Genomic DNA, 22,927 nt, shown 5'->3' on the forward strand with positions numbered 1-22,927 from the left:
ACATATGCTTCACATGAAGCAATATAGTGCTATTCAAAGTTCAATTTACATTAGTTAAAATTGTATATTGTGAGCTCTAGGACAACCACTAAAATTTTAAAAAATATAAACATATTGTTTTGATACCCTAGTGATGGCCTAATAGAGGAGCTAAATTGGAATTGTATAAAATGCTTCATTAAAACCAGAGTAGACAGTAAAAAGAGGTGTCTGTGGTGAAAAGAAGAAACAAAGAAAAGTGGAATTAATGAATGGAAACAGATACAAATGTGATACATATTAATCCAACTATATGAATGATCATGTTGAATGTGAATGGTCTAAATATACCAATTAGAAGAAAGATTGTCAGTGAGGATAAAAAAACAAAATCCAATTATATGTTATCTATAAGTAACTCATTTAAAAAACAAAGATTTAGATAGGTTGAAAGTCAAGTAACAGAGAATGATATGCTATGCCAACACTAATCAAAAGAAAGTGAGAGGAGCTAATTTAATTATAAGAGAAGCAGGATACATATTCTTCTTAAGCTCTCATGGAACATTCACAAAATTAGAACACATACTGGGCCATAAACCATACATTAACAAATGTGAAAAACAAAAATACAAAGGATCTTTCAGACCACAATTAAATAAAATTAGAAACAAATAACAATAAGATAGCTGGAAAATCCCCAAGTATCTGGAAATTAAACAGCACATGTTAAAATGGCACATGGGTCAAAGAATTCTCAAGGTAAATAAAAATTAATATTCTGAACTAAATGAAAATGAACATGGAACTCATGAAGTTTGTGGGATGCAGCAAAAGCAGTGTCTGGATAGGGCTATTGGTAGATGACATATGCATATGTTATAAAGGAAGAAATATCTAAATTCAGTAATCTGAGTTTCCATCCCAGGAAACCGTAGAAAGATAACAATTTAAGCCTAAAGCAAGCAGAATAACGGATATAATAAAAATTAAATCAGAAATCAATAAAATTGAACACAGAAAAACAAGAGAGAAAATTATGGGATCATAACTTGGTTTTTCATAACCTTTTTCAAAAAAGCCAATAAAACTGATAAATGTCTTGCCAGGCTAACCAAGTAAAAAAGAGAGAAAACACAAATTACTAATATCGGAAATGAAAAAGAAGTCACCACTACGGATCCCATAAATATTAAAAGAATCATAAAAAATACTATGAAAACTATGTCCACAAAATATATGTCCACAAATTATATAACTTTAATGAAATGGATCAATTCTTTGAAAGACACAAACTAACAAAACTCACAAGGAGGAATAATTTTTTTTTTTTTTTGAGATGGAGTGTCACTCTGTCACCCAGGCTGGAGTGCAGTGGCACGATCTCAGCTCACTGCAAGCTCCGCCTCCTGGGTTTACCCCATTCTCCTGCCTCAGCCTCCCAAGCAGCTGGGACTACAGGGGCCACCACCACGCCCAGCTAATTTTTTGTGTGTTTTTAGTAGAGACAGAGTTTCACTGTGTTAGCCAGGATGATCTCGATCTCCTGACCTCGTGATCTGCTGGCCTCTGTCTCCCAAAGAGCTGGGATTATCCCGGCCACAAGGAGGAATAATTTTAATAGGCCTGTATCTATTATAGATGAAGGCCTATTAAATAAATGAAAAATTAATAAGTTCCCCAAACAGAAACCACCAAGCCCAGATTGCTTCACTGGTTAATTCCACCAAACATTTAAGGGAGGAATTATAGGAATTTTCCACAATCTCTTCCAGAAAACAGGAGCAGAGGGCTCACCTCCTAACTCATTGTCTGTAGCTACCATCAATCTAATACCAAAACCACATAAAGACGTTATCAAAAAGGAAAACTATAGACCAATGTCTCTCATGAGCATAGCTATAAAAATTCTCAACAAACTATTAGAAAATGGAATCCAATAATGTCGAACAATATTATACACTACAAGTGCTAGGCTGAATTATGTTCTCCCAAAAAGATACTTAAAGTCCTAAACCCTGGTCCCTGTGAAGGTGAACTTATTTGAAAACAGCCATTTTAGATATAATCAAGTTAAGATGAGGTCATTAGGGTGGGCCCTAATCCAAAATGACTGGTGTCCTTATACAAAGAGGAGAAGAGACTCAGAAACAGAGACACACAAGGAAGACAGTCATGTGAAGACGGAGGCAGAGTTTCAAGTGATGTTTGTACAGGACCAGGAACACCAAGGATGGCCAGCAACACTAGAAGCCAGGAGAGAGCCCTGGAACAGGCTCTAGTATAGCATCATGTGACAAATAGCAGGCCCTGAAAGAAATCAACACATTTTACCCCAAAATATATTTCTTTGATGTATTTTTAAGTGGCCCTACAAAGCTGTCTCTTGTGGGGGAAATTTACATTCTGTAGAGAATCTCCTTCTCTTACTAAATCTTTTCAGGATAGTCTAGCACCTTTTAAGGACTGATAAGAAGACATTTACCATCTATTGTCTCTGAAGCCTGCTACCTGGATGCTTCATCTGCAAAATGAGAACCGTGGCTTCCACAACCCCCTACTTATGTTAACCCAAAGCATTTCTTTCTGTTGATTTCAACTCTTTAGACAAAACTTAACTCTTTCAACCAATTGCCAGGCAGCAAATCTTTGAATCTACCTATGACCTGGAAGCCCTCTCACCCCACCCCAGATGTCCCACCCTTCCAGAGTGAAGCAGTGTATACCTCTCATGTATTGATTGATGTCTGCCTGTAATTTCTGCCCTCCTAAAATGTACAAAATCAAGCTGTGACCCAACCGCCTGGGCACATGTTCTCAGGACTTCCAGGGGCTGTGTCACAGACCATGATCTTGAACCTTGGCAAAATAACCTTCCAAATTGATTGAGACTTGTCTCAGATGCTTTTTGGTTTACAATCTGTGGCCCCTCACAGCTACTGTGTTACCTGTTAATCAAAATTAGTGACAGACACGAGTCTCAATTGATCAAGTTTCATTAAGCCAGAGCTTGAGGGTGTGTTGGGGAAAAACATAAGTTACAGACATGTCTGTGTCCAATGTTATTCAAACAGGTTTTCAGGAGGTTTAGAATTTACACATTTCCTTACAGGGAGAAGGCTTGAAGGGTGGCAGAAGAATGGTGGACCTTATCTTGTCTTTGTTCTGTACCCAGGAAGATGAGCATCATCAGCGTGGAACCTGGCAGACTCTAGTTTTAGGAGCTAGACATAGAGTGCAGACCTAAAGCTATAACGGACACGTCCTTGTTTTATAAGCAGATAGGCAGCCTTGAAGGGCTGCAAGGTTTCCAGATGTCAGGAGTCTTTTGCCTTTCTCAGGCGGTCTGGCTAATGGATAATGCTTTGGCACAAGACTGTAAAGTGATGACTATTTATTTGGGTAAAAGATGGCAGTGTTGTGTGACTGTCTCCATGCTTAATCTTCCCTCTGGCAGGTGGGGAAAAGAAAGAGAGATCAGACTGTTACTGTGTCTATATAGAAAGGAAAGACATAAGAGACTCCATTTTGAAAAAGACTTGTACCTTAAACAATTGCTTTGCTGAGATGTTGTTAATTTATAGCTTTGCCTCAGCCACTTTGCCCCAGCCACTTTGACCCAGCCTGGAGCGCACAAAAACATGTGTTGTATGAAATCAAAGTTTAAGGGATCTAGGGCTCTGCAGGACGTGCCTTGTTAACAAAATGTTTACAAGCAGTGTACTTGGTAAAAGTCATCGCCATTCTCCAGTCTCAATAAACCAGGGGCACAATGCACTGCGGAAAGCCGCAGGGACCTCTGCCCTTGAAAGCAGGGTATTGTCCAAGGTTTCTCCCCACGTGATAGTCTGAAATATGGCCTGGTGGGATGAGAAAGACCTGACCGACCCCCAGCCCCACACCCGTAAAGGGTCTGTGCTGAGGTGGATTAGTAAAAGAGGGAAGCCTCTTGCAGTTGAGATAGAGGAAGGCCACTGTCTCCTGCCTGCCCCTGGGAACTGAATGTCTCAGTTTAAAACCCGATTGTACATTTGTTCAATTCCGAGATGAGAGAAAAACCGCCCTATGGTGGGAGGCGAGACATGTTTGTAGGAATGCTGCCTTGTTATTCTTTACTCCACTGAGATATTTGGGTAGAGAGAAACATAAATCTGGTTTATGTGCACATCCTGTCATAGTAACTTCCCTTGAACTTAATTATGACGTATGGTGCCCTGAGCAGGGAGGGGAGGTGGCCGCAGGCAGAGCGCTGGGGGGGGCCATTCCTGTCCTAGAGGTTCTGGGAAGTGGTCCGTGGGGGACTCCGAGTTCAAATAGAAGGGTGGGGCTCGCCTCCTCCGGGCGCCTCTGGATGGACAGGCCAGAGCTCCAGAGGCCCAGGCGATGGAAGCTCTGCCTGGGTGGGGCTCAAGGCGACTGCTGCCCTTGGAGCCCTTGGAGCGTCCCCAGAGCCAGCAGCCCTCGTGGGCACACAGGCCCCTCCTCGCCCAGATGCGACGCATCCTACCCAGCGACACCTCCTTCACCATCCTGCGGGACCCAGCCCGCGTCCTGGAGTCTGCTTTCTACAAGACGGCCTCTCCCTTCGTCAGAGCCCGGAACCTGCGCCACGTCCTGGCCCACACCTGCGCCTTCTACGACCCGAGGCGGCCCAACAGGCACTATGGCCACAACCTCATGGCCTTGGACCTGGGCTTCGACCACATGGCGCCGCCGCCTTGTGGGGTGGCAACGCGCCGTTTGGCCCCGGGGATGGAAGCTGTGGCCCCGAGCTTCGACCTGCTGCTGATCGCCGAGCACCTGGACGAGTCCCTGGGGCTCCTGCGCCGCTCTGCGCTGGGGCCTGGATGACCTGGTGGCTGTCCCCGCCCACTGGCGCGCGGCCTTCGGCCCGGAGCCGCTGAAGCCGCGCGTGGAGCGCAGGGCGCGCTCCTAGAACGCGCTGGACCTGGCGCTCTGTGCGCACTTGAACCGCACGCTGTGGTAGCGGCTGGGCGCGCTGGAGGCCGCTGGGCTGCTGCTGGAGGTGGCGGCGCAGCGGGCGCCGTGGGCGCGCATCTGCCTCCTCCATGGCGAGGCCTGGGGGCCGGGCGCGGAGCTTGACCCGCAGCTCGCGCGGCTGCAGCACGGCCTGGCGCCCATCCTCGGCTACCGGCTGCGGCCAGACCTGGACCAGGCCACCCGCCACCACTGCCAGGACCTGGCCACCCCGGAGCTGCAGTTCGCCAGGCGCCTGTACCTGCGCCTGTTCCCGGAGTGGATGTGGGATCCGGGACGCCCTTGGGGAGCAGAACTCCAGGCCAGGCGGCGTCGTGCGGCAGGCCCAGGCCCAAGGGAAAATGTGGGCGGTGTTCAGAGGCGGGCGGGGGTCCGTAGGGCCCTGGAGCAGAAGGGCGCGCCCTCAGCCTCTGTTACATGGGACCCCACAGGGCGGGCGACAGTGGCCAGGAGCCACAGCTGAAACTGCTCTGTCCCGGCTCCCTTTTCTGCGCATCCTTCAGTAGTTACGGGAAATCTGTTTTTAGCAACTTGCTTTTCTTTTCATCTACTTGAAACGCACGTAGGTCGCCCATGGCAGATGCACGATTCCAAGTCATTTTGGCAGGTTCTTTTTTTTTTTTTGAGATGGAGTTTCGCTCCTGTTGCGCAGGCTGGAGTGCAGTGGCACGATCTTGGCTCACTGCAACCTCCGCCTTCTGGTTTCAAGCGATTCTCCTGCCTCAGCCTCCCGAGTAGCTGGGACTACAGGCATGCGCCACCACGCCCAGCTAATTTTTTGTAATTTTTTTTTTTTTTGGTAGAGACGGGGTTTCACCATGTTGGCCAGGATGGTCCCGATCTCTTGACCTCGTGATCCTCCCATCTCGCCCTCCCAAAGTGCTGAGATTACGGGCCTGAGCCACCGCGCCCGGCATTTGGGCAATTTTTAATGTGGAAAAGGCTCTTTCTGCTGAGGGAACGTTCCGGAGCTGCTGGTAGTGTCTCATAGGCTGTGGCGACCTGGGAAGCTGCTCTGCTGAGCCACCCGGAGTCGCAGATTTTAGCACATCTAGAGCAGATGAGCGGCTAGTCCCAAAAATGTTCGCGCTTCAGACAGATCACTTCTGCATAAGTTTGAGTGTGCTTTTAGATGCAAATCTATCGTGATTATGTTTCCGCTGACGTTTCCTGTACTTGTGGAGCTCACAGCAGAGACTGAAGGTGAATTCACGATTGCACGCAACTTACAACATCTGTTTGTGAATTCGATCAGTGTATCTTCAACTGTAAGAAAAATTAATTTCAAAACTTCTGCATTAATACCTGGATATTCCAACATCTTATATGAAAATTGTGCTCGTTTCTGTCCAATGCAGTGGCCCTTGCTTCAGGGTTTGTGGATTTTGTTGAGAATTTCGAGATTGTCAGAAAGAGATTCTAAGCTGGAGTAATTCTAACAGCTTCCTGGTTAGGTTACTGGGATAAAGCTGTGTCTGCTCCTCCCATGCTCAGTTACTGATAAGTTACTGCCTGAGCACCGGGACCTCCACTCCTGGAAGGATCTGTGCAGAGGCTGCAGGCACTCGTGGGGAAACAGACACACCTCCGGCACCCAGGGGCCTCGTGCTGCCACCGGGGAAGGAGCCCCTCTCCTTCCTGGGGCCCCACCCCCTGCTGCTGCTTCTGCTGCCATGTGACACCCAGGCATGGCCAGGCCCCCATGCAGAACGTCTGTGAGGGGAGCTGGTTGGCCCCACCCCATCGGCTCCCCTGTGTGCTCAGCAGCCCTTTGCCTGGCAGGGTCTGGCAGCCCCATCGGGGCCTCTGGATGCCACACAGGACTGGCTCTCAGGCCTGTCTCATGGGATTGCTGTCTCCACTCCATGGCAGGGAAGAGGAGCCTGGGGCTCCAGAAAGAGCCAGCTCTCTGCCTGGGTGGGAGGGGGCTTTCTGGCGGTGAGGAGGGTGTGTGTGTGAAGGGGCAGCTTCGGGGAGGAGGGTGTGTGTGTGAAGGAGCAGCCTCAGAGAGGAGGGTGTGTGTGTGAAGGGGCAGCTTCGGGGAAGAGGGTGTGTGTGTGAAGGGGCTTTCTGGCGGAGAGGAGGGTCTGTGTGTGAAGGGGCAGCTTCGGGGAGGAGGGTGTGTGTGTGAAGGGGCAGCTTTGGGGAGGAGGGTGTGTGTGTGAAGGGGCTTTCTGGCGGAGAGGAGGGTGTGTGTGTGAAGGAGCAGCCTCAGAGAGGAGGGTGTGTGTGTGAAGGGGCAGCTTCGGGGAAGAGGGTGTGTGTGTGAAGGGGCAGCTTCGGGGAGGAGGGCGTGTGTGTGAAGGGGCAGCTTTGGGGAGGAGGGCGTGTGTGTGAAGGGGCAGCTTTGGGGAGGAGGGTGTGTGTGTGAAGGGGCAGCTTCGGGGAGGAGGGTGTGTGTGTGAAGGAGCAGCCTCAGAGAGGAGGGTGTGTGTGTGAAGGGGCAGCCTCCGGGAGGGGAGAGGATTCTTCTTTCTCTCCCTCCACCAAACGCTCATCCAGGAAAACGTGGCCTCACCAGCATCCCCAGGGAGAAGCCCACTCACCATGAGACGGGAATAATACAGGGTGGTTGGAGGGGAGTGGAAGTTCCAGGCAGCCCCTTCTCATCTCTAGCAAAAGGAAGCCCTGCAGAAGCGAGGGGCTGACAGGACCCAAAACACCGGGGTGTGGCCGCGCTGGCTGAGACCGCCTGGACCCCACAGGGCTCTGGCTGTGCCGCGGTGTCTCCTGCGACCTCACGATGCGCTCATTAGCACACTCATCACACCCCCACCAGCGCATGATAGCTCCAGAACACCCAGATTTGGTGTAAAACATGGGCGGCCCTGCAACTCTGAGACATCTCCACGTTTTCCGGGAATCCTGTGGATTCCTCCAGCCCCAGCGCCCTGCCTGGGACGGGACTCTAGAGGGCGCCACACTCCCTTTCTCCAGTGGGAGCTTTGGGCTTCGCAGGAAATCTCTGGTCTTTCACTATTTGCCAACTCGCCCCTGAATTCCTTCTCGCAATGATGTCAAGAGCCTGGACGCTGGCCCGGGTGGAGGTCTCACTGGGGGTTGGGGTGTCCCTTAGCCCCCCGCATCGAGGACATCTCCCTGCTTCCTCCTCTCGTCCTTCCCCCGTAGCAGAGCAGCTGGGCCCAGGGCTGCTGCCCACCAGAGGACGGGGTGCAGCCTGTGGCAGGAGCACCGGCCACCTCACTCACTCCCTCTGGGTGGGGCAGCAGGACGCATACCAGAGGGCCCTTGTCTCCTTTGGGTGGAAGTTTCCAGACCGGCTCTGTTCTTCGGGAAGGAAATGGCTGGAGGTGCCATGCCTCCAGGTCCCAGTTCTGCCACCAAGTTCCCAGTGATTGACCTGGCTTTGGGCGACGAGCAGTCCATGGTCCTGAGGGTCACGAACTCAGGGCCCGTGGGACTGGGTGCCCTGTGCCTAGTTCACAAGCCTACAGCCTCAGGCTCCAGCGCCATCCTCAGCATCCCAGCAGGTCTCAGGCCTCCCTGGCTGTGGGCTCCTTCCCGGGCATGTCCACGGCTGCAGCATCATCTTTGCAGACTGATACCTGGCGGACTCCCTGGGCTCTTCCCTGTCATCCTGCCCTTTCCTCTCCTGCTTCTTCTGTAACAAGAGGCAGGAAGGAGCCCGCGGGAGATGGGGAGACTCAGACCAGCCTCACCGTGTTGCCGCACACCCTTGCCTGCCCATCCAGAAGCCTCTCTCGGGCCCAGGGGGACACATAGATCTTAGAAATGGTTTATTGACAAATGGCTTCTGGGGAGAGAGGCCGGGATTCCCTCTTAGCTCCAGAGGGTTCCAGGGTCCAGCTACGAGCAGGGCCCTTGCACGGGGCTCACACAGAGCAAGGCCACTCAGCTGGAATGTGGCCCCTCAACACGGCTGCGCCCAGGCTCCTGGCCACTGGACCCCTTTGCAGGGGTCTGGGTGTCCCCCAAGGCCGGGGCCAGCTTCCCTCGGGGTGCTCGGTACTTGTTCTTCTGGCTGTAGAACAGATTCCTCTGGAAAAGGCGGGGAAGGCGGCCCTGGTGCAGCAGCACAGCCAGGACCATCCCTGCAAGAGAAGGCAGGTCCCAGGCGGGCTGCGGGGCTCCTGGGCCCAAACACAGACGGGACACCCACTCCCAGGCCTGTGCCAGGACAGGGGAGCCAGGCAGCCTGGCCAGGAGCCCCAAGAACCCTGAGGCCCAGCCCCTGCCTGGTCCTGGTCTTCCCTCCCTGGTCATGCCCCTCCCTCTGGGTATGCCAGCCATGGGGACGGGGGCAAGCCGGTGGGGTTCCTTGTACTCCTGGACCACCCTCTGGGATGAGTGACTGGAATTCCCCTCCCCCCACATTGTCCTGAGCCACCCCCAGAGCTTCTGTGGCCATTTTCCTCCGGGACCTGATGTGGTGTCCCAGGGTGGCTGTTTGCAGGGCTGTGGCCTGGCGTAGATGTGGGGGATGTGAGTGGACAAGAAAGATGTGGGTGCCCCTGGGTGGGAGGCTGAATCCTCATGCACACGTTCTCCCAGAACTCCAGGAGCAGAGACTCCTAAATCCCTGCCTGCCTTCCAGGTCATTGGGAAGGGCAGGTGTTCCGGGCAGAAGGGGAGAGTGGATCCTCTTCAAGTTTGATCTCAGTCCTCTAAGGATTTAACCCACAGGGTCTTAGCTCCACTAGGGCTGGCCTGAGTGGGACCTGCCTGTCACCACCTGCAGCTGCTGTGGCTTCTGACAGTGGCCCCTGTGCCTACAGCTTGCCTACAGTTGCCCCTCACTGGGCCCTCCAGGCCCACGCTGGTCCTATCTCTGCTCCCAGGAGGGCAGGCCCAGGGAGGCGGGATGACCTGCTCAGGGGTGCAGCCAGCAGGTGCCGGTGGCTGCTCACACCCAGGGAGCCAGCCCCATGTCCACACCTGGCTACGGGGCTCCTGCCTACAGCCTCGGAACTCCCCAGGGCTCATGCTGACCCTGAACTTGTGGATAAAGGAGGTTAATGGAGGGACACAAGCCTGTTTTTCGGGTTCCTGAAGCTGCTGTAAGATGACAGGAAAGGGATGCTGTCAGAGGTGTCAAGCATCCAGATGGATGAGACGGGAAGAGACGCAGGAGCACAGTGTGGGGCTGACAAGCATGTGGACGACCAAACCCTGATGACATGGAGGGGCCGGATCGCCCCTCCGCAGGGACGAAAGCCGGGAAACAACGCACTTCTTCCGCAGATGCCCCATGCTTTCAGAAGCTGGCGCCCGGGTCCCTGTGGGATGGGGTAGCCCTGGGACTCACCTAGGAGGAGGGATGGCAATTCCGCATGGGAAGCTCCAGAGCCCCAAACCCCAAAATAGAGAAACAGCCAGTGCCTCCCTCCCTGGCCCTGGCAGGAGACAGGCTCCTCTCTAGAGGGGGCATTTGGACTTGGGCATCAGGCCCGCCCAAGCCCGGAGTCCCGCCAGAAACAGGGATCCCAGCCTCTTCCTACTTGGCCCCTAGAAGCCGCAAATGCCCTTTGCGCTTCTCCATAGAGGCAGCTCTACAGTGAGAGGTTGCAGCAGAGTGAAGAGCATTTCCCCAGCGACATGTCCTTCCCAGAACACAGGATGTGCCTTTGTTAGAAATACGGCCTGGGACATAAAATTAGTTAAATTACGGTGATGTCATACTTGAGTAGAGTGAACCTCAAATTCAATGACACAGAGGAGGCGGCCAGGGGAGCCGGCAGACATGGGAGTGGTGCGTCTCCCAGCCCGGGGACACCGGGGGTGCCAGAGGCCCCCAGAGCCCAGAAGAAGCAGGAGGCTCCTCCCCAGCAACCTCCAAGGAGAGCTGACCCTGTCAATGCTGCCAGCTCAGGCTCCAGCCTCCAGACCTGGCTGAGCATACAACCCTGTCACGTGAAGCCTCTTCGTTTGCATCCTTTGCCTTGTAGCCCATGAAGCCACCACAGGCCATGGTGTGGGGCCTGAGAAACTCAGGACGAAACTGATCTCCCACCCGGAACCCTGCCCAGGCGTCACAGATACTCAAGTGCAGGTCAGAACCAGGACACTGTATTTCAGACACAGGAGGTCTGAAGTGTACCTGCCAGGTCCCTGTTCTCAGGAAGCTACTGTGAGACAGGCACCAGCAAAAAGAAGGAATCAACCAAAACAGGAGGTGATGAGGAATGCAGGAAACAGAAATGCAACCAGGATCAGTGAAGGGCAGCTCCGTACCAGAGATGGACGCCTGCGGATAACCCCAAGTTGCGGATCCTCGGGGGAGACGCTGCCCACACAGAGCACTGGTGCTGAGTTAAGGAAAGCATCCAGAAGCCTGGGCAGGAGAGAGTCCAGGACCTCGTCACCGCAGGAAGCAAGGCCTATACAGGAGCTGAGAGGCCTCCTGGGCCACCACAGCTCACCGGGGCCATGTTTCCACGCCAGGGAACTACAGGGGGCTCTGGAGCTGATCAGGAGGAAGAGGCCGACTCACCCCAGGTGAAGGATCCTCAGGGGGAACACGGGGAGTCAAGGAAAGAACGTCCGCCCCCCCACATCCCGGGAGACAGCCCAGGGTTGACACCTGAACTGAAGAGTCTCGGAGAAGCCCTGCAGGCCCAGTGTGTGGGGACAGAGAGGCCAACACTGAGCTGTTCCTAGCAGGGGGCAGGGCTGCCTCGGGGACGAGGGGCAGGAGGGGGTTCCTGATGCATTTCATATGCTTCCTAGGACCATGCACATGCCTGAGAGACTGTGACCACATCAGAACCACGGCGACAGATCACAATGATGTCAGTGTCACCATTGAAGGGCCAGGTGCCTGAGAGACCCCCAGCTCCCGTCTCTCCCACAAAGGGGAGGCCGAGGCAATGCCCCTGAGACCTTCCCATTGTAGAGCCAGCAGAAGCTGAGAAAAGCTTCCAGAATTCCACAGGAACCCAGCTGCCCTTCTGGTACCTCAGTGAGGTGGAGCCGAGTGTCTGAGAGCAGGTGCAGGAGAAGGTGTGGGCTCTACCTGGGCCTCTGAAGCCAGGGGCCGGAATCCCCAGATCTAGGGCCAAGAGAGGCCTCCGTGACCTCCCCATGCTGCTCCTCTGCTTGGATCCAGGATATAAGGAAGGAGGGGCACACACTGTGGGGGAGCTGTGGGGTCCCCTGTGTGCATCAGCGAGTCCCGGATCTGCCCCACCAGGATGCAAAGGGCCTGGCTGCTCCACCCCCATGCTCACAGCCCTATAAGTGCATGATGGCACCCTATATCATCTAAGTGGGGCTCCCTGTCTCCTGAGGCTTTAGGGACACCAGAATGAGCCCCTCTCGGGGAAACCTAGCTCCGGGTGTGTGGAGATGCCACCTGGGATGGGAACCCCAGGTGCATGGAGCCTCACTGCAGACACCGTCCCCCGTGTGCCCAGCACCCCTTGCAAGGTTGGCCTCTCCCCAGCCTGTCCCCTCCTTACCTGGCTGCAGCTCGCTCGGCACCAGGACGGTGTCCAAAGTGAGACATGCCATCACGGCCCCTACCCCACACACCGTGCCCACTGCAGAGACCTCCCCAGGAGCACTGACCAGGCACCCTCACCTCCACCCTGCAGGACCCCATGTGCCAGGAGCGCTGACCAGGCACCCTCACCTCCACCCTGCACGACCCCATGTGCCAGGAGCACTGACCAGGCACCCTCACCTCCACCCTGCACGACCCCACGTGCCAGGACACTCTCTGGGCCCCAGCAGCCCTAGGGACCCCACCCCGCCCCTGCCCTTACCTGTCAGAGGGCCCAGCCAGTACACCTGCACGTACTCCAGTAAGGTGTGTCCCGAGCAGGCAAAGGTCACAGAGGCGGCCAGGGCAGGGTTGAAGAAGGCGGACGTGAAGGGCCCGGCTGTGGGCAGAGCACAGACAGCCCTGGTCCCCAGCCCTGCCTGACGCCCCTCTGCAGGCCAGGACCTGACCCCCGCCACCGAATCCACACCGAGAGCCCCACTGTGTGCAGGCCTGGGAGCTGCTCTCAGCTCCTGGAGCCCCGCCTGGTCCCTGCACTGATGGACACACAATGCAGCAAGGCCGGGTCAGCCAAGGTCTGGGTCGGGGCAGTGGCTTGGGGGCCCCCCAGGGCCGTCCAACACCCTCCCGACGTCTCACCCGGATCCCGTGCCCCGCCCATGCTACCCTCCAGCACCCCACCTTGGGGGATGTGGGCTTTGAAAAAGATGGACAGAGAGAGACAGAGACAGAGACTAAGAGAGACAGATAGTGAGAGGGAGACAGAAAGAAACAGACAGACAGGGAGACAGAGAGAGAGAGGAGAGACAGAGAGAGATCTCAGAAATGGGCAGCAGCAGAGGACAGGAGAGGAGAGGACACGGCTGTGTGATGTGAGACAAGGGAAGGCGGCTGCAGCCGGGCCACTGTCCTGCAGCCCTGGGCCTGGGTGACCACCCCAAATAACAGAATCCACCAATACCAGGGACCTGCCTCTGGGCAGGGAAGAGCAGGGAGTGGGCCTAGCGGAGGGCAGGGGCCACAGGGACATGGAGTCTGCGGTCACCCAGGTGTAAACCAGGACCCTGAGGATGGGCAGCTCTGTCCCTGAGACCAGGCACCTTGGGCTGCGTGGAGGCACGACCCTTGACGGGAGCTCTCCAGTGCCACCCAGGACAGAGGCCCGGGCAATCTGCCACAGAGCCGTGTCCCTGCAGAGCTCCCTGCTCACCTGTGCCTTGGTTTCCCCATCTGTACAGGGCTCTGGTGGCACCTTCCCATGGCCTTTGTGGTCCCCGTTCTGTGGCATCTGCCCAGTGCTGGGTCGTGGGCAGTGCCATGGACCTAAGTGCTGGTCCTGTCCTGATTAGGACCTCGGACCCCCGGAAGGAGACCTGGCGCCATTCTCCCTGCAGCCCTTCCTGTGGTGCCTGGAGCACGAGCCGGCCTCCCCTGGCTCTCCCCGCAGCCCCAGCGCTGTGGACACCTGTCCTGGGAACTTGCTGAGCAAAGGCTTTCGTGGTGGTGGAGCCTAGCGCTTGGAGGGGAAAGCAGACATGGGGGACTGGATCAGACGGAGGGTCTGAGTGGAGGGAGCTCACAAGGGGGTGATGGGACCATGAGAGCTGGGTCCCACGGTCAGCCCAGGTGCAGGCAGAGATCGCAGCTTGCTGGTGTCAGTAGGAGGCCAGGGAGGCCAACTAGGGCAGGTGGGACAGGACCTGTCGCTCTGGAAGGGGTGATAGAGGGTGCAGGGACTCCCACACCACACCAGGAACCTGGGCTGGGCCCAGAAGAGTCTGCCTCGGCTGTCCCTACTATCCCAGAGGCAGAACTTCTGGGAGGACCAAGAATAGCTGGGACTGGGGAGAGGCGCAGTGGGCAGGATGGCCCTGGCAGGGGACAGGCTCCTCCACAGCACCCCACGTCCAGCGCAGGCCCTCGTCTACCCGCCAGGTCCCAGGAAGTCACCGCCCCTTCTGGTGGGTTTGTTAGCCACCCGGGCCAGCAGCCCCCTATCCTGGGTGTGAACGGGCCTGAGTGTGCATGGAGGCCACACAGGTGGAGGGGTCCTGAGGGGCCCAGGGGAAGGGGAAGCAGTGCTCACCCGTGTAGGCCGTGACAGTGACCAGCAGAGCCATAGCGGGCACGCTGTAGGCGGGAGGACTGTGCCGCAGGTGCAGGAGGGTCAGATGGAAACAAAAGGCGCAGGCGGCCTCCACAAGCGCCCCGTGGGGCACGGATGTGCGCAGGGCAGAGCTGCAGCTCTGGGCCATGAGGCTCTGCAGCAGGTGCAGGTCGCTGAGCTCCCAGGCCCAGCAGAGGCGCGTCAGGGTGCAGGCGGCCTGCATGCCCAGCCCCTGTGCCGCCAGCTTCAGCAGCGTGCCAGGCAGAGACTCCTCGGCCATGAGGAACTCCTGCAGGGACACGGTGGGGTTGGCCGAGGCCCCGTCCAAGGTGACCCCGTGTGCCAGGAAGAGCAGGAAGAGCAGGGTGAGCAGCAGGTCAGGCCCGAAGCCCCCAGCCCAGGGCCCGAGCTCGACCAGCGTCCTCATCTCCAGGCAGCAGGCCCCGAGCTGCACCGCGCCCACCGCCTCCCGGGCGAAGCCTTCATAGGCTCCCACTGGGAGCAGGGCCTTGGAGGCCCGCCTGGCCCCCTCGCAGAGGGCGAAGGTGGCAAAGAAGAAGGAGAGGGACACATTAAGACACATCGGCCTGGGCCCTGCCGAGGAGCTGTGCCTGCAGGACACCTGAGGGGACAGGGCAGGAGCTGGCCGGTTCTCACAACCCAGAGGGCTCAGGAGTGTGGGAGAGGGCACCTGGGCCTCTGGGAACACCACAGCTGCAGCCCCAGCTCCCGCCCCACCGGCTGCCACCCAGGTGCACAGCCAGAATGGCCACAGGGGCCCTGCCCCACAGCCTGGCATCACCCTGTCATGTGACACACCCGGACCCACTGGCCATGCTCGGCCAGCCCTGGGCGCTGGAGACTGGCCCAGCTCTTCAGAGCCTCCATCCAAGCTCCACTACTCCTACCTGTGCTCTTGGCTCCAGGACCCCAATACCTGCTCCCTGCACCTGGCCCCTCTTGAGTCAGGGTCTCCCAGATCCCTGCACCTCCTCCAGGTCCCTGCCTGAACAAGGGCCCCCATTTCTGCCACCCTGCATGGATGCTGTGTCCCCATCTCAGTGAGGGCCCCATGCCTTTTGCACCTGCACTGTGTCCCCACTGGGGTGAGACCCCCACTGAACCTGCACTGTGTCTCTGCCTGGGAGGGCCCCTCATGGCCCCTGCACCTGTTTTGTGACCCAGCCTAGGTGAAGCCCCCTCCTGCCTGCACCTGTAGATGTCTTCCCTTGAGTGAGCACCCCCTGCTCCCTGCACCTGGCTGTGTCTCCACCTAGACCAGGCCCCCTGCACGTGGCTGTGTCCCCACCTAGGCCAGGCTCCCTGCACGTGGCTGTGTCCCCACCTAGACCAGGCCCCCTGCACGTGGGCTGCGTCCCCACCTAGACCAGGCTCCCTGCACGTGGGCTGCGTCCCTGCCTATGGGAAGGTCCTCTCATTCTTGGCTCCCTGCACCTCCACTGTGTCCCCACTTCAGCAGGGACCCCCCAAGCTTGTTGACCTGCCTGGGGGCCAGTCTGGATGAGTCCCTCCTCCACCTGCTCTGTGTCCCCTCTGGTCAAGAGTTGGCAGCAGCCCCTGCCCCAGCCCCACATTCCCTGCCCTGTACTGCCCTCACCTGCCCTCAGGAGAACTCAGGACCACCCCTCACATCAACGTCCCTCCCACCTTCCCGCCCCGAAAGCGCTTTCCGGAGATGAAAACTGAAAGTGCCATCGCCATTCGCTTGAATTTCCTGCAGAGGGGCCAGCTGCCCACAGCTGCATGGAGAAGGCGCTGAGCCTGGGTGTCTGCAGGGGGAGAGCTGGGGCTGGGACCATCCAGAGCTCCGGATCCCGAGGGGATGGGGCATGAGTCCTGCGGGCCCCGCGATGGGCCGTCTGTCACCCTGCAGCATGGCTCCTGTCCACTGGGTCTGCACCCAAGCACTGGGAATCCAGCCACGGCCATACGGGGTACAGCACGTGGGACCTGCTGGGTGTCCCCCCCACAGGGCTTTCCTTCTCCCCAGGACCGACTCCAGCGCCCGAGGCCCTTCCCCCAACCTGGCCCACAGCTCCCCTTTCTCTGAGACTTAGATTTCCTTTTATTTTTGGAAAGCCAGCTGGGTCCCACCTGGCGTCCCCGTGGCACAGCTGGGGAGACTGAGACTAGGAGGGAAGGGACGTGCTTGAGGGCACAGCGGAGGCAGCAGCTCGCAAAACAAGGGGCAATTTTATTTCAGTTTTGACCTTTCCAGTTCTGGGGTTCAGAATTTCCTCCAGGTAGGGAAGGTGTCTGGTTGCCTCCAAGGAGGAGGGGAGGCCCCTGGCTCAGAGCTTTGGGCCAGGGCCCAACCTGATGCGGGACTGGCTGAGTGTCCCCCACACGGCCACTCTGCTCCCACACCTGGAGGTGGGACTTAGGGTCCACCTGCCCTCCCAGAAGCAGGCAGATGGGGAGGGGACTATGGGCCCCTCCGGTGTCACCCTGTGCCCTTGGCCTGGGAAGGAGGCCCCCACCTCGGGGCCAGGGGATGTCCTGGCAGAGATGGAGCTGTTTGATGTCACCTGGACCAGAGGCCTGTGGGACCAGGGGCCTGGGAGACCCACGCCTGGAGATGGCTCTGCAGGCTTCACTGTCTCAGGGCACGACAGCCCTACACTCCCAGGGCCTCCCGGGAAAGACCGCTGGAAGGTTGTGGGTCCCTTTGGAGATGGCTGGGAGGGGCTACTGGTGAGCAGGCTTGGGGGTCCCCTCATGGCCTGGGAGATCCTGCAAGTCCCCACGGTGCCCGGCACAGCGCTAGAATGGGGTCTTCCTCCACCCCTGCCAGCCACGGCCTGCTGAGCCGCCTGCTGAAAGCCACGGTGACGCCGCCTGGGCTGGAGAAGAAGGCGGCTCCAAAGACCCGTGGCAGCCATAGGACCCTGGGGAAAGGAGGGCTGCGGCTGTCAGGAGCGCTCCCACCTGATTTTGTAGGGTTGTGTGTGGACATGTTCAGAACAAACATGTTGGATCACTTCCCTCTGCTATCCTGTCACCATGGAACACGAGAGGCACTGACTTATGTCACTATTAAAGCCTCGTGGATTTTACCACAGAATGTTTATATTATGGGATATCGGGGATAAACAGCCACCATTCAAGGACTTCACCTCCTCTGTTGAGGATGGGACGATCGTGTTTTCCGCTGTACCCAGGACACTTGCATCAGGTTTGGTGAAAGCGTGGCCTCAGTATGGTGTTTGTAGCCACACACTGTGTGTTTTTAGAGAGGAAGTATGGCTTAAGGAGATGGGTACGGGTGCCAAGCTGACAAGGGGTGGACTCACGATGCTTAATTTTTTGTGTCAAGTTGACTGGGCTCAGGGATGCCCAGAGAGCTGGCAAATCATGGCTTCTGGCACACCTGTGAGGGTGTTTCAGGAAGAAATGGTAATTTGTCAGTCAGCTGAGGAAGGCAGGTCTGCCCTCAGCTATGATGGTGGGCAGCACCCAGCCCAATTGCAGACCCAGACACGGGAGGTTCCTCTGTCTTCTTGGGCTGGGGCGTCCATCTCCTCCTGCCCACAGACACAGGAGTTTCTGGTTCCCAGGCCTTGCACTCTGGGAGTGACACCAGCGGTTCCTCAAGTCTCAGGCCTTTGGGCTTGGACTGAATGACACCACCAGCTGTTCTGGTTCACTGGCTTAGGGACAGCAGTTTGTGGGACTTCTCAGCCTCCGTGATCAAGGAGCTGATTCCTATAATAAATCTCCTCCTAAACATATCTCCCAGCGGCTCTCTTCCTCTGGAGAACCCTGACTCACATACGGGGGCCTAGAGGTTTGGTTATAGCAGGCCCGGGGCCCTGTTCCAGCACCTGGCAGTACCCCCAGCTGATGGGCCCCAGCGGGGGAGGGACAGCCGGCCTGAGGGAGGTGCCTCCTGGGCCCTACCGTGGGCTCCAGTGCAGACAGGCAGGGTGGGGAGCAGGGACAAGGCTGTCCCCTCCTCTGGCCTCCGCCTACAGGTGGGACTTCTTCCCAGCCCTTTCTGTGGGTGGGGGGTGCACACGGGCAGGCCAGCCCCAGGCGCCCTCAGGACCACACCCGAGGCCTGCCCTTGGGGGAGTGGGGATGGGGCTGGGACCTCACCTTGCTCAGGACCCAACCCCAGTGCAGCTGCGCTCCTGGCTTTTCGCCTGCAGGACAGAGGGGCCTGGAGTGGCCTGACCCTGCCGTGGGCAGCATGGTGAGGCCTGGCTGAGGTGCCCAACCCCTTTCTGCCAGCTGGGGCTTCCAGGTTCAGTGGTGTGTCTTCCTGTCTGGCATTTCAGAGAAGGGCTCTGCAGATGTGGGGGCTGGGCTGTGAGGACACAGGGAGCCTGGGAAAAGGGTGGGGGAAGGGTCCGTGTGGCCACAGGCCACCCAAGGAGGGGCAGGGCCAGGCTCCTGTGGAAGCTGTTGTGGGCCCAGGGGTCTCCTTGTCCAGGCGGGAAAGGCTTGGAGCACAAGGCACAGGCCCTTCACCCCTCAGCCAGCCAAAGCGTTGAGGGCTGGTCACCCCCCGACGAGCTCAGTCCCCTCCAAAGGTGCTGCCCAACACTGGGCCTCCCACACCGCATCCCTCCCCACCTCCTCCCTGGGATCCTCAGACACCCACATACAGGCAAGGGGAGAAGCCAGGGCACCCCTAGGCTTGGCAGAGTGGGGGCTCCCTGCTATATTGTCTTTGCTTGGTCCCTCCAGGGGAACCAGGCGCCTTTCTTCCAAGCTGAGGCAAATAGATAGGTTCCCACTTCCTCTGGGTCCAGCTTGGCCCCTCAGGCCTCTCCCGCCCCCTCAGGGGGCATCAGAACTCTGAGGCCTTGTGCTGGGGCCAAAAGGGCCCAAGGTGGCCCATGTTCCACAGTGACCTTTGATCTGGCCCAGGTTCCCTTAAGGGCAGGTGATTACTTTTGATCAGAGGCCAGCTGGGGCTGGGAGGCACCCAGGAGGAGCTTCCAAAGCAGGGGTACAGGACACAGCTTGAGGGAGGCTAGAGATGGCAAAGCCAGGGCCCCTGGTGCCTGCACAGGGACCTAGATTCCACCCTGCCCTCATGAGCACAGCAGGGCCTGGTCCCAAAGTTCTTCTCTTAGGGCTCTGCTCCTGGTCTGCATCCAACTTGACATTCCCTTTCTCCCCAGGCCCAGCACTGCACCCCCAGGGCAGCCTGGATCTCACCTGAAGAAGCCCCGGGGAGCAAAGAGCTCAGAATATCGGTGAGCAGGGACCCCCAGCCTCATGTGGGTGACTGCCCCTGATGGGTTCATGCCTGTCTCAGCAGAACATGCGGCTCTATGCAACTGTGCCTCAGTAGGTTTGTTTACCTAGACCTGAGTCTGTGGAGGCAGTCCTTTCTTCCTTCTCATCTTTTTTCCTGTTTATCTTTCTATCTTTTACTTCTGCATATATCTGTGTATCCATCTGCCCATCTATGTATCTACCCCCATCCCATCCATCCCACCCACCCATCCATCCATCCATTCATTCATCCTTCCATCCAACCACCCATCTATCCAGCCAACTACCCTTCCAGTCATCCATCCATCCATCCATCCATGCATCCAACCGTCCATCCAGCCACCCATCTATCCACTGTACTACCCAGCCTCACACCCATCCACTCATCCACCCATCTATGCATCCATTCATCCATCTATCCACCCACTCATCCATTCAACCATCTATTCATCTACCTATCCACTTATCTGTAGGGTCCAGCCCCACAGGGTCGGTGGGTCTCTCCCCGTGTGCAGAGACGAGAGAGTGTAGAAATAAAGACACAAGACAAAGAGATAAAAGAAAAGACAGCTGGGCCCGGGGGACCACTACCACCAATGCGCGGAGACCAGTAGTGGCCCCGAATGTCTGGCTGCGCTGTTGTTTATTGGATACAAGGCAGAAGGGGCAGGGTAAAGAGTGTGAGTCATCTCCAGTGATAGGTAAGGTCACGTGGGTCATGTGTCCACTGGACGGGGGCCCTTCCCTGCCTGGCAGCCGAGGCAGAGAAACAGAGGAGACAAAGAGAAAGACAGCTTATGCCATTATTTCTGCATATCAGAGACTTTTAGTACTTTCACTAATTGACTACTGCTATCTAGAAGGCAGAGCCAGGTGTACAGGATGGAACATGAAGGTGGACTAGGAGCGTGACCACTGAAGCACAGCATCACACGGAGACGGTTAGGCCTCCGGATAACTGCGGGCAAGCCTGACTAATGTCAGGCCCTCCACAAGAGGTGGAGGAGCAGAGTCTTCTCTAAACTCCTCCGGGGAAAGGGAGACTCCCTTTCCCGGTCTGCTAAGTAGCAGGTGTGGTTCCTTGACACTTTTTGCTACCGCTAGACCACAGTCCGCCTGGCAATGGGCGTCTTCCCAGACGCTGGTGTCACCGCTAGACCAAGGAGCCCTCTGGTGGCCCTGTCCGGGCATAACAGAAGGCTCGCACTCCTGTCTTCTGGTCACTCCTCACTATGTCCCCTCAGCTCCTATCTCTGTATGGCCTGGTTTTTCCTAGGTTATGATTGTGGAGCGAGGATTATTATAATATTGGAATAAAGAGTAATTGCTACCAACTAATGATTATTCATATTCATATATAATCATATCTAAGATCTATATCTGGTATAACTATTCTTGTTTTATATTTTATTATACTGGAACAGCTCGTGTCCTCGGTCTCTTGCCTCGGCTCCTGGGTGGCTTGCCGCCCACACTTATCCATCTATTCATCCACGTATCTTTCCATCCATTCATCTGTCAATTCATTCATCCTTCCGTCCAACCACCCATCTATCCACCATAGTACCCATCCACACACCTGTTCATTCCTCCATCCATGCATCCATGCATCCATCTATCCAGTCAGTGATTTGCGGCTGTGAATCGTGTTCTTTCGTTTCCCATCTCTCTCAGCCAATGGTTCGGCTCCTCCCTTGTTCCCTCAGATACCCTTGAATGTACCACCCTCTCTGCAGGCCCCGGACCCCTGACTCAAGAATGGTGTCTCCGTGGTCATGTGGTTGGGTGTCAATCACAGACTAAGGAACTCCTCACAGCAGCTCTGTTTCGGAAAGGGCTGGTGACACAAGGCAGGGGAAGGACGTTTCCGGCCGAGGCAGAAAAGGCAAAGGTGGGAGCGCTGAGGAGAGCCTGCCTTATGCTATTCATAAAATCAAACATCTGCTCTCATTCTCCGCTGGCTGCTGGGGAAAAACAATTTCAGGAAAAAGAATTCTCAGTAGATGGACTTCCAACTCAAGAAGGTGGAATTCCAACAGCAATTTCTGTTGGTACTGACTCCACGCAGGAACATGGCTTTGCCGTGGGGCCAGGGGCTTGGTGCACCCCTTAAACCAGCTGGATGGCTTGGCAGCATTGCAGGCCTGAGCCGTCTCCAGGCAGGCAAAGCAGAACCTCGTGTCGCACTGAGAGCACGTCACATACTTGCAGCGCTCCTTGTGCTTGATGAGGAGCCCACACATGGGGCAGGCCCGGATGGAAGGGCAGCCTTAGATCGAGCTGCCTGGGAGGTCCTTGGTGGCACAGGTGGCGAGGATGTGCAGGATCGGGTCCCTGCAGTCCTTGTTGGCACAACGGTTCGAGGAAAACATAGACCCTTTCCAGGCCTGCATGCACTGCCAGCAGAAGTCGTATGGCACGCCCCGTACAGTGGAGCAGACTGTGCACTGCACCCGAAGCGTGGCTGGATTCTTCTGCTCCACGAGGCTCCTGCAGCCTGGGCACTGTGAGGAGGGGCCTCTTATAGCAGGTGAAAGCAGCCCTGCCTCCCCCTGCCACCTCCCCATGGGGACATGGGGAGGGCCCGGCTGTTGGAGGGAAAGAAGGCATGGCAGCGAGGGACTGTGGGGTACTGCGGTGCCTTTCTGGGGACCAGCATGCCAGGGCTCAGACCTCCCGCACAGTAGGGCAGGGCCACAGGACCTGAGGACCCTCCCACCGGCAGGGCCACACCCACCGCTTTCAGGTTGCAGTAGCGTCTCATTGCAGCCCGGGCAAGTCCTCGCTCAAACTCCTGCTGCTCAGAGTCGCTCAGCTGGGCACAGTGGCGCACCTCCGGGTAGGGCCACCAGGCCCCACACTTCTTCCCCTTGACTTCCGCGGGGCAGTGGAGCTCATACTTGCCCTGAAAAGACAGAGTGGGGAGGCCTAGAGTGCGCTTCACACCAAAGGCCCCCGGTGTGGCTGCAGTCCCCACCGCCAGCCCGCCAGGCCCTGCACAGGCTTCCCTGGGGAACCGCTCCCTCAGGCCCCCACAGCCACCCGCCTCCCTGAGGGGTCCTGAGTGTGCTCTGCGGCCCCAAACCAGGCCTCTCATGGAGCCCAATGTG

The 22,927-nt window shown here is 56.8% G+C and overlaps 1 protein-coding gene and 1 long non-coding RNA gene across 3 annotated transcripts; both read right to left on the reverse strand.

The window, feature by feature from the left end:
* Positions 1 to 2,963: 2,963 nt before the first annotated feature.
* LOC134759628 (uncharacterized) lies at positions 2,964 to 6,422 on the reverse strand. Its single transcript, XR_010136139.1, has 2 exons — positions 5,219 to 6,422; positions 2,964 to 3,429 (listed from the first exon to the last, which is right to left on the reverse strand). It is a non-coding gene; the product is annotated as an uncharacterized LOC134759628 (long non-coding RNA).
* A 2,300-nt stretch (positions 6,423 to 8,722) lies between these two features.
* On the reverse strand, positions 8,723 to 15,733 carry LOC112132340 (aquaporin-12B). Of its 2 annotated transcripts, XM_024243658.2 has the most exons (4): positions 15,031 to 15,733; positions 14,547 to 14,994; positions 12,723 to 12,839; positions 8,723 to 9,050 (listed from the first exon to the last, which is right to left on the reverse strand). In XM_024243658.2, exons 1-4 carry the CDS (start codon positions 15,364 to 15,366, stop codon positions 8,851 to 8,853), a joined length of 1,101 nt encoding a protein of 366 aa, XP_024099426.2. In that variant the 5' UTR covers positions 15,367 to 15,733; the 3' UTR covers positions 8,723 to 8,850. The 2 variants fall into 2 exon arrangements, with proteins under 2 accessions (XP_024099426.2, XP_024099425.2); XM_024243657.2 differs by having other exon boundaries at positions 14,547 to 15,733.
* Between the last annotated feature and the right edge of the window lie 7,194 nt (positions 15,734 to 22,927).

This window comes from Pongo abelii, chromosome 11, assembly GCF_028885655.2.
Source record: "Pongo abelii isolate AG06213 chromosome 11, NHGRI_mPonAbe1-v2.0_pri, whole genome shotgun sequence".
In the NCBI taxonomy this organism is placed as follows: domain Eukaryota; kingdom Metazoa; phylum Chordata; class Mammalia; order Primates; family Hominidae; genus Pongo; species Pongo abelii.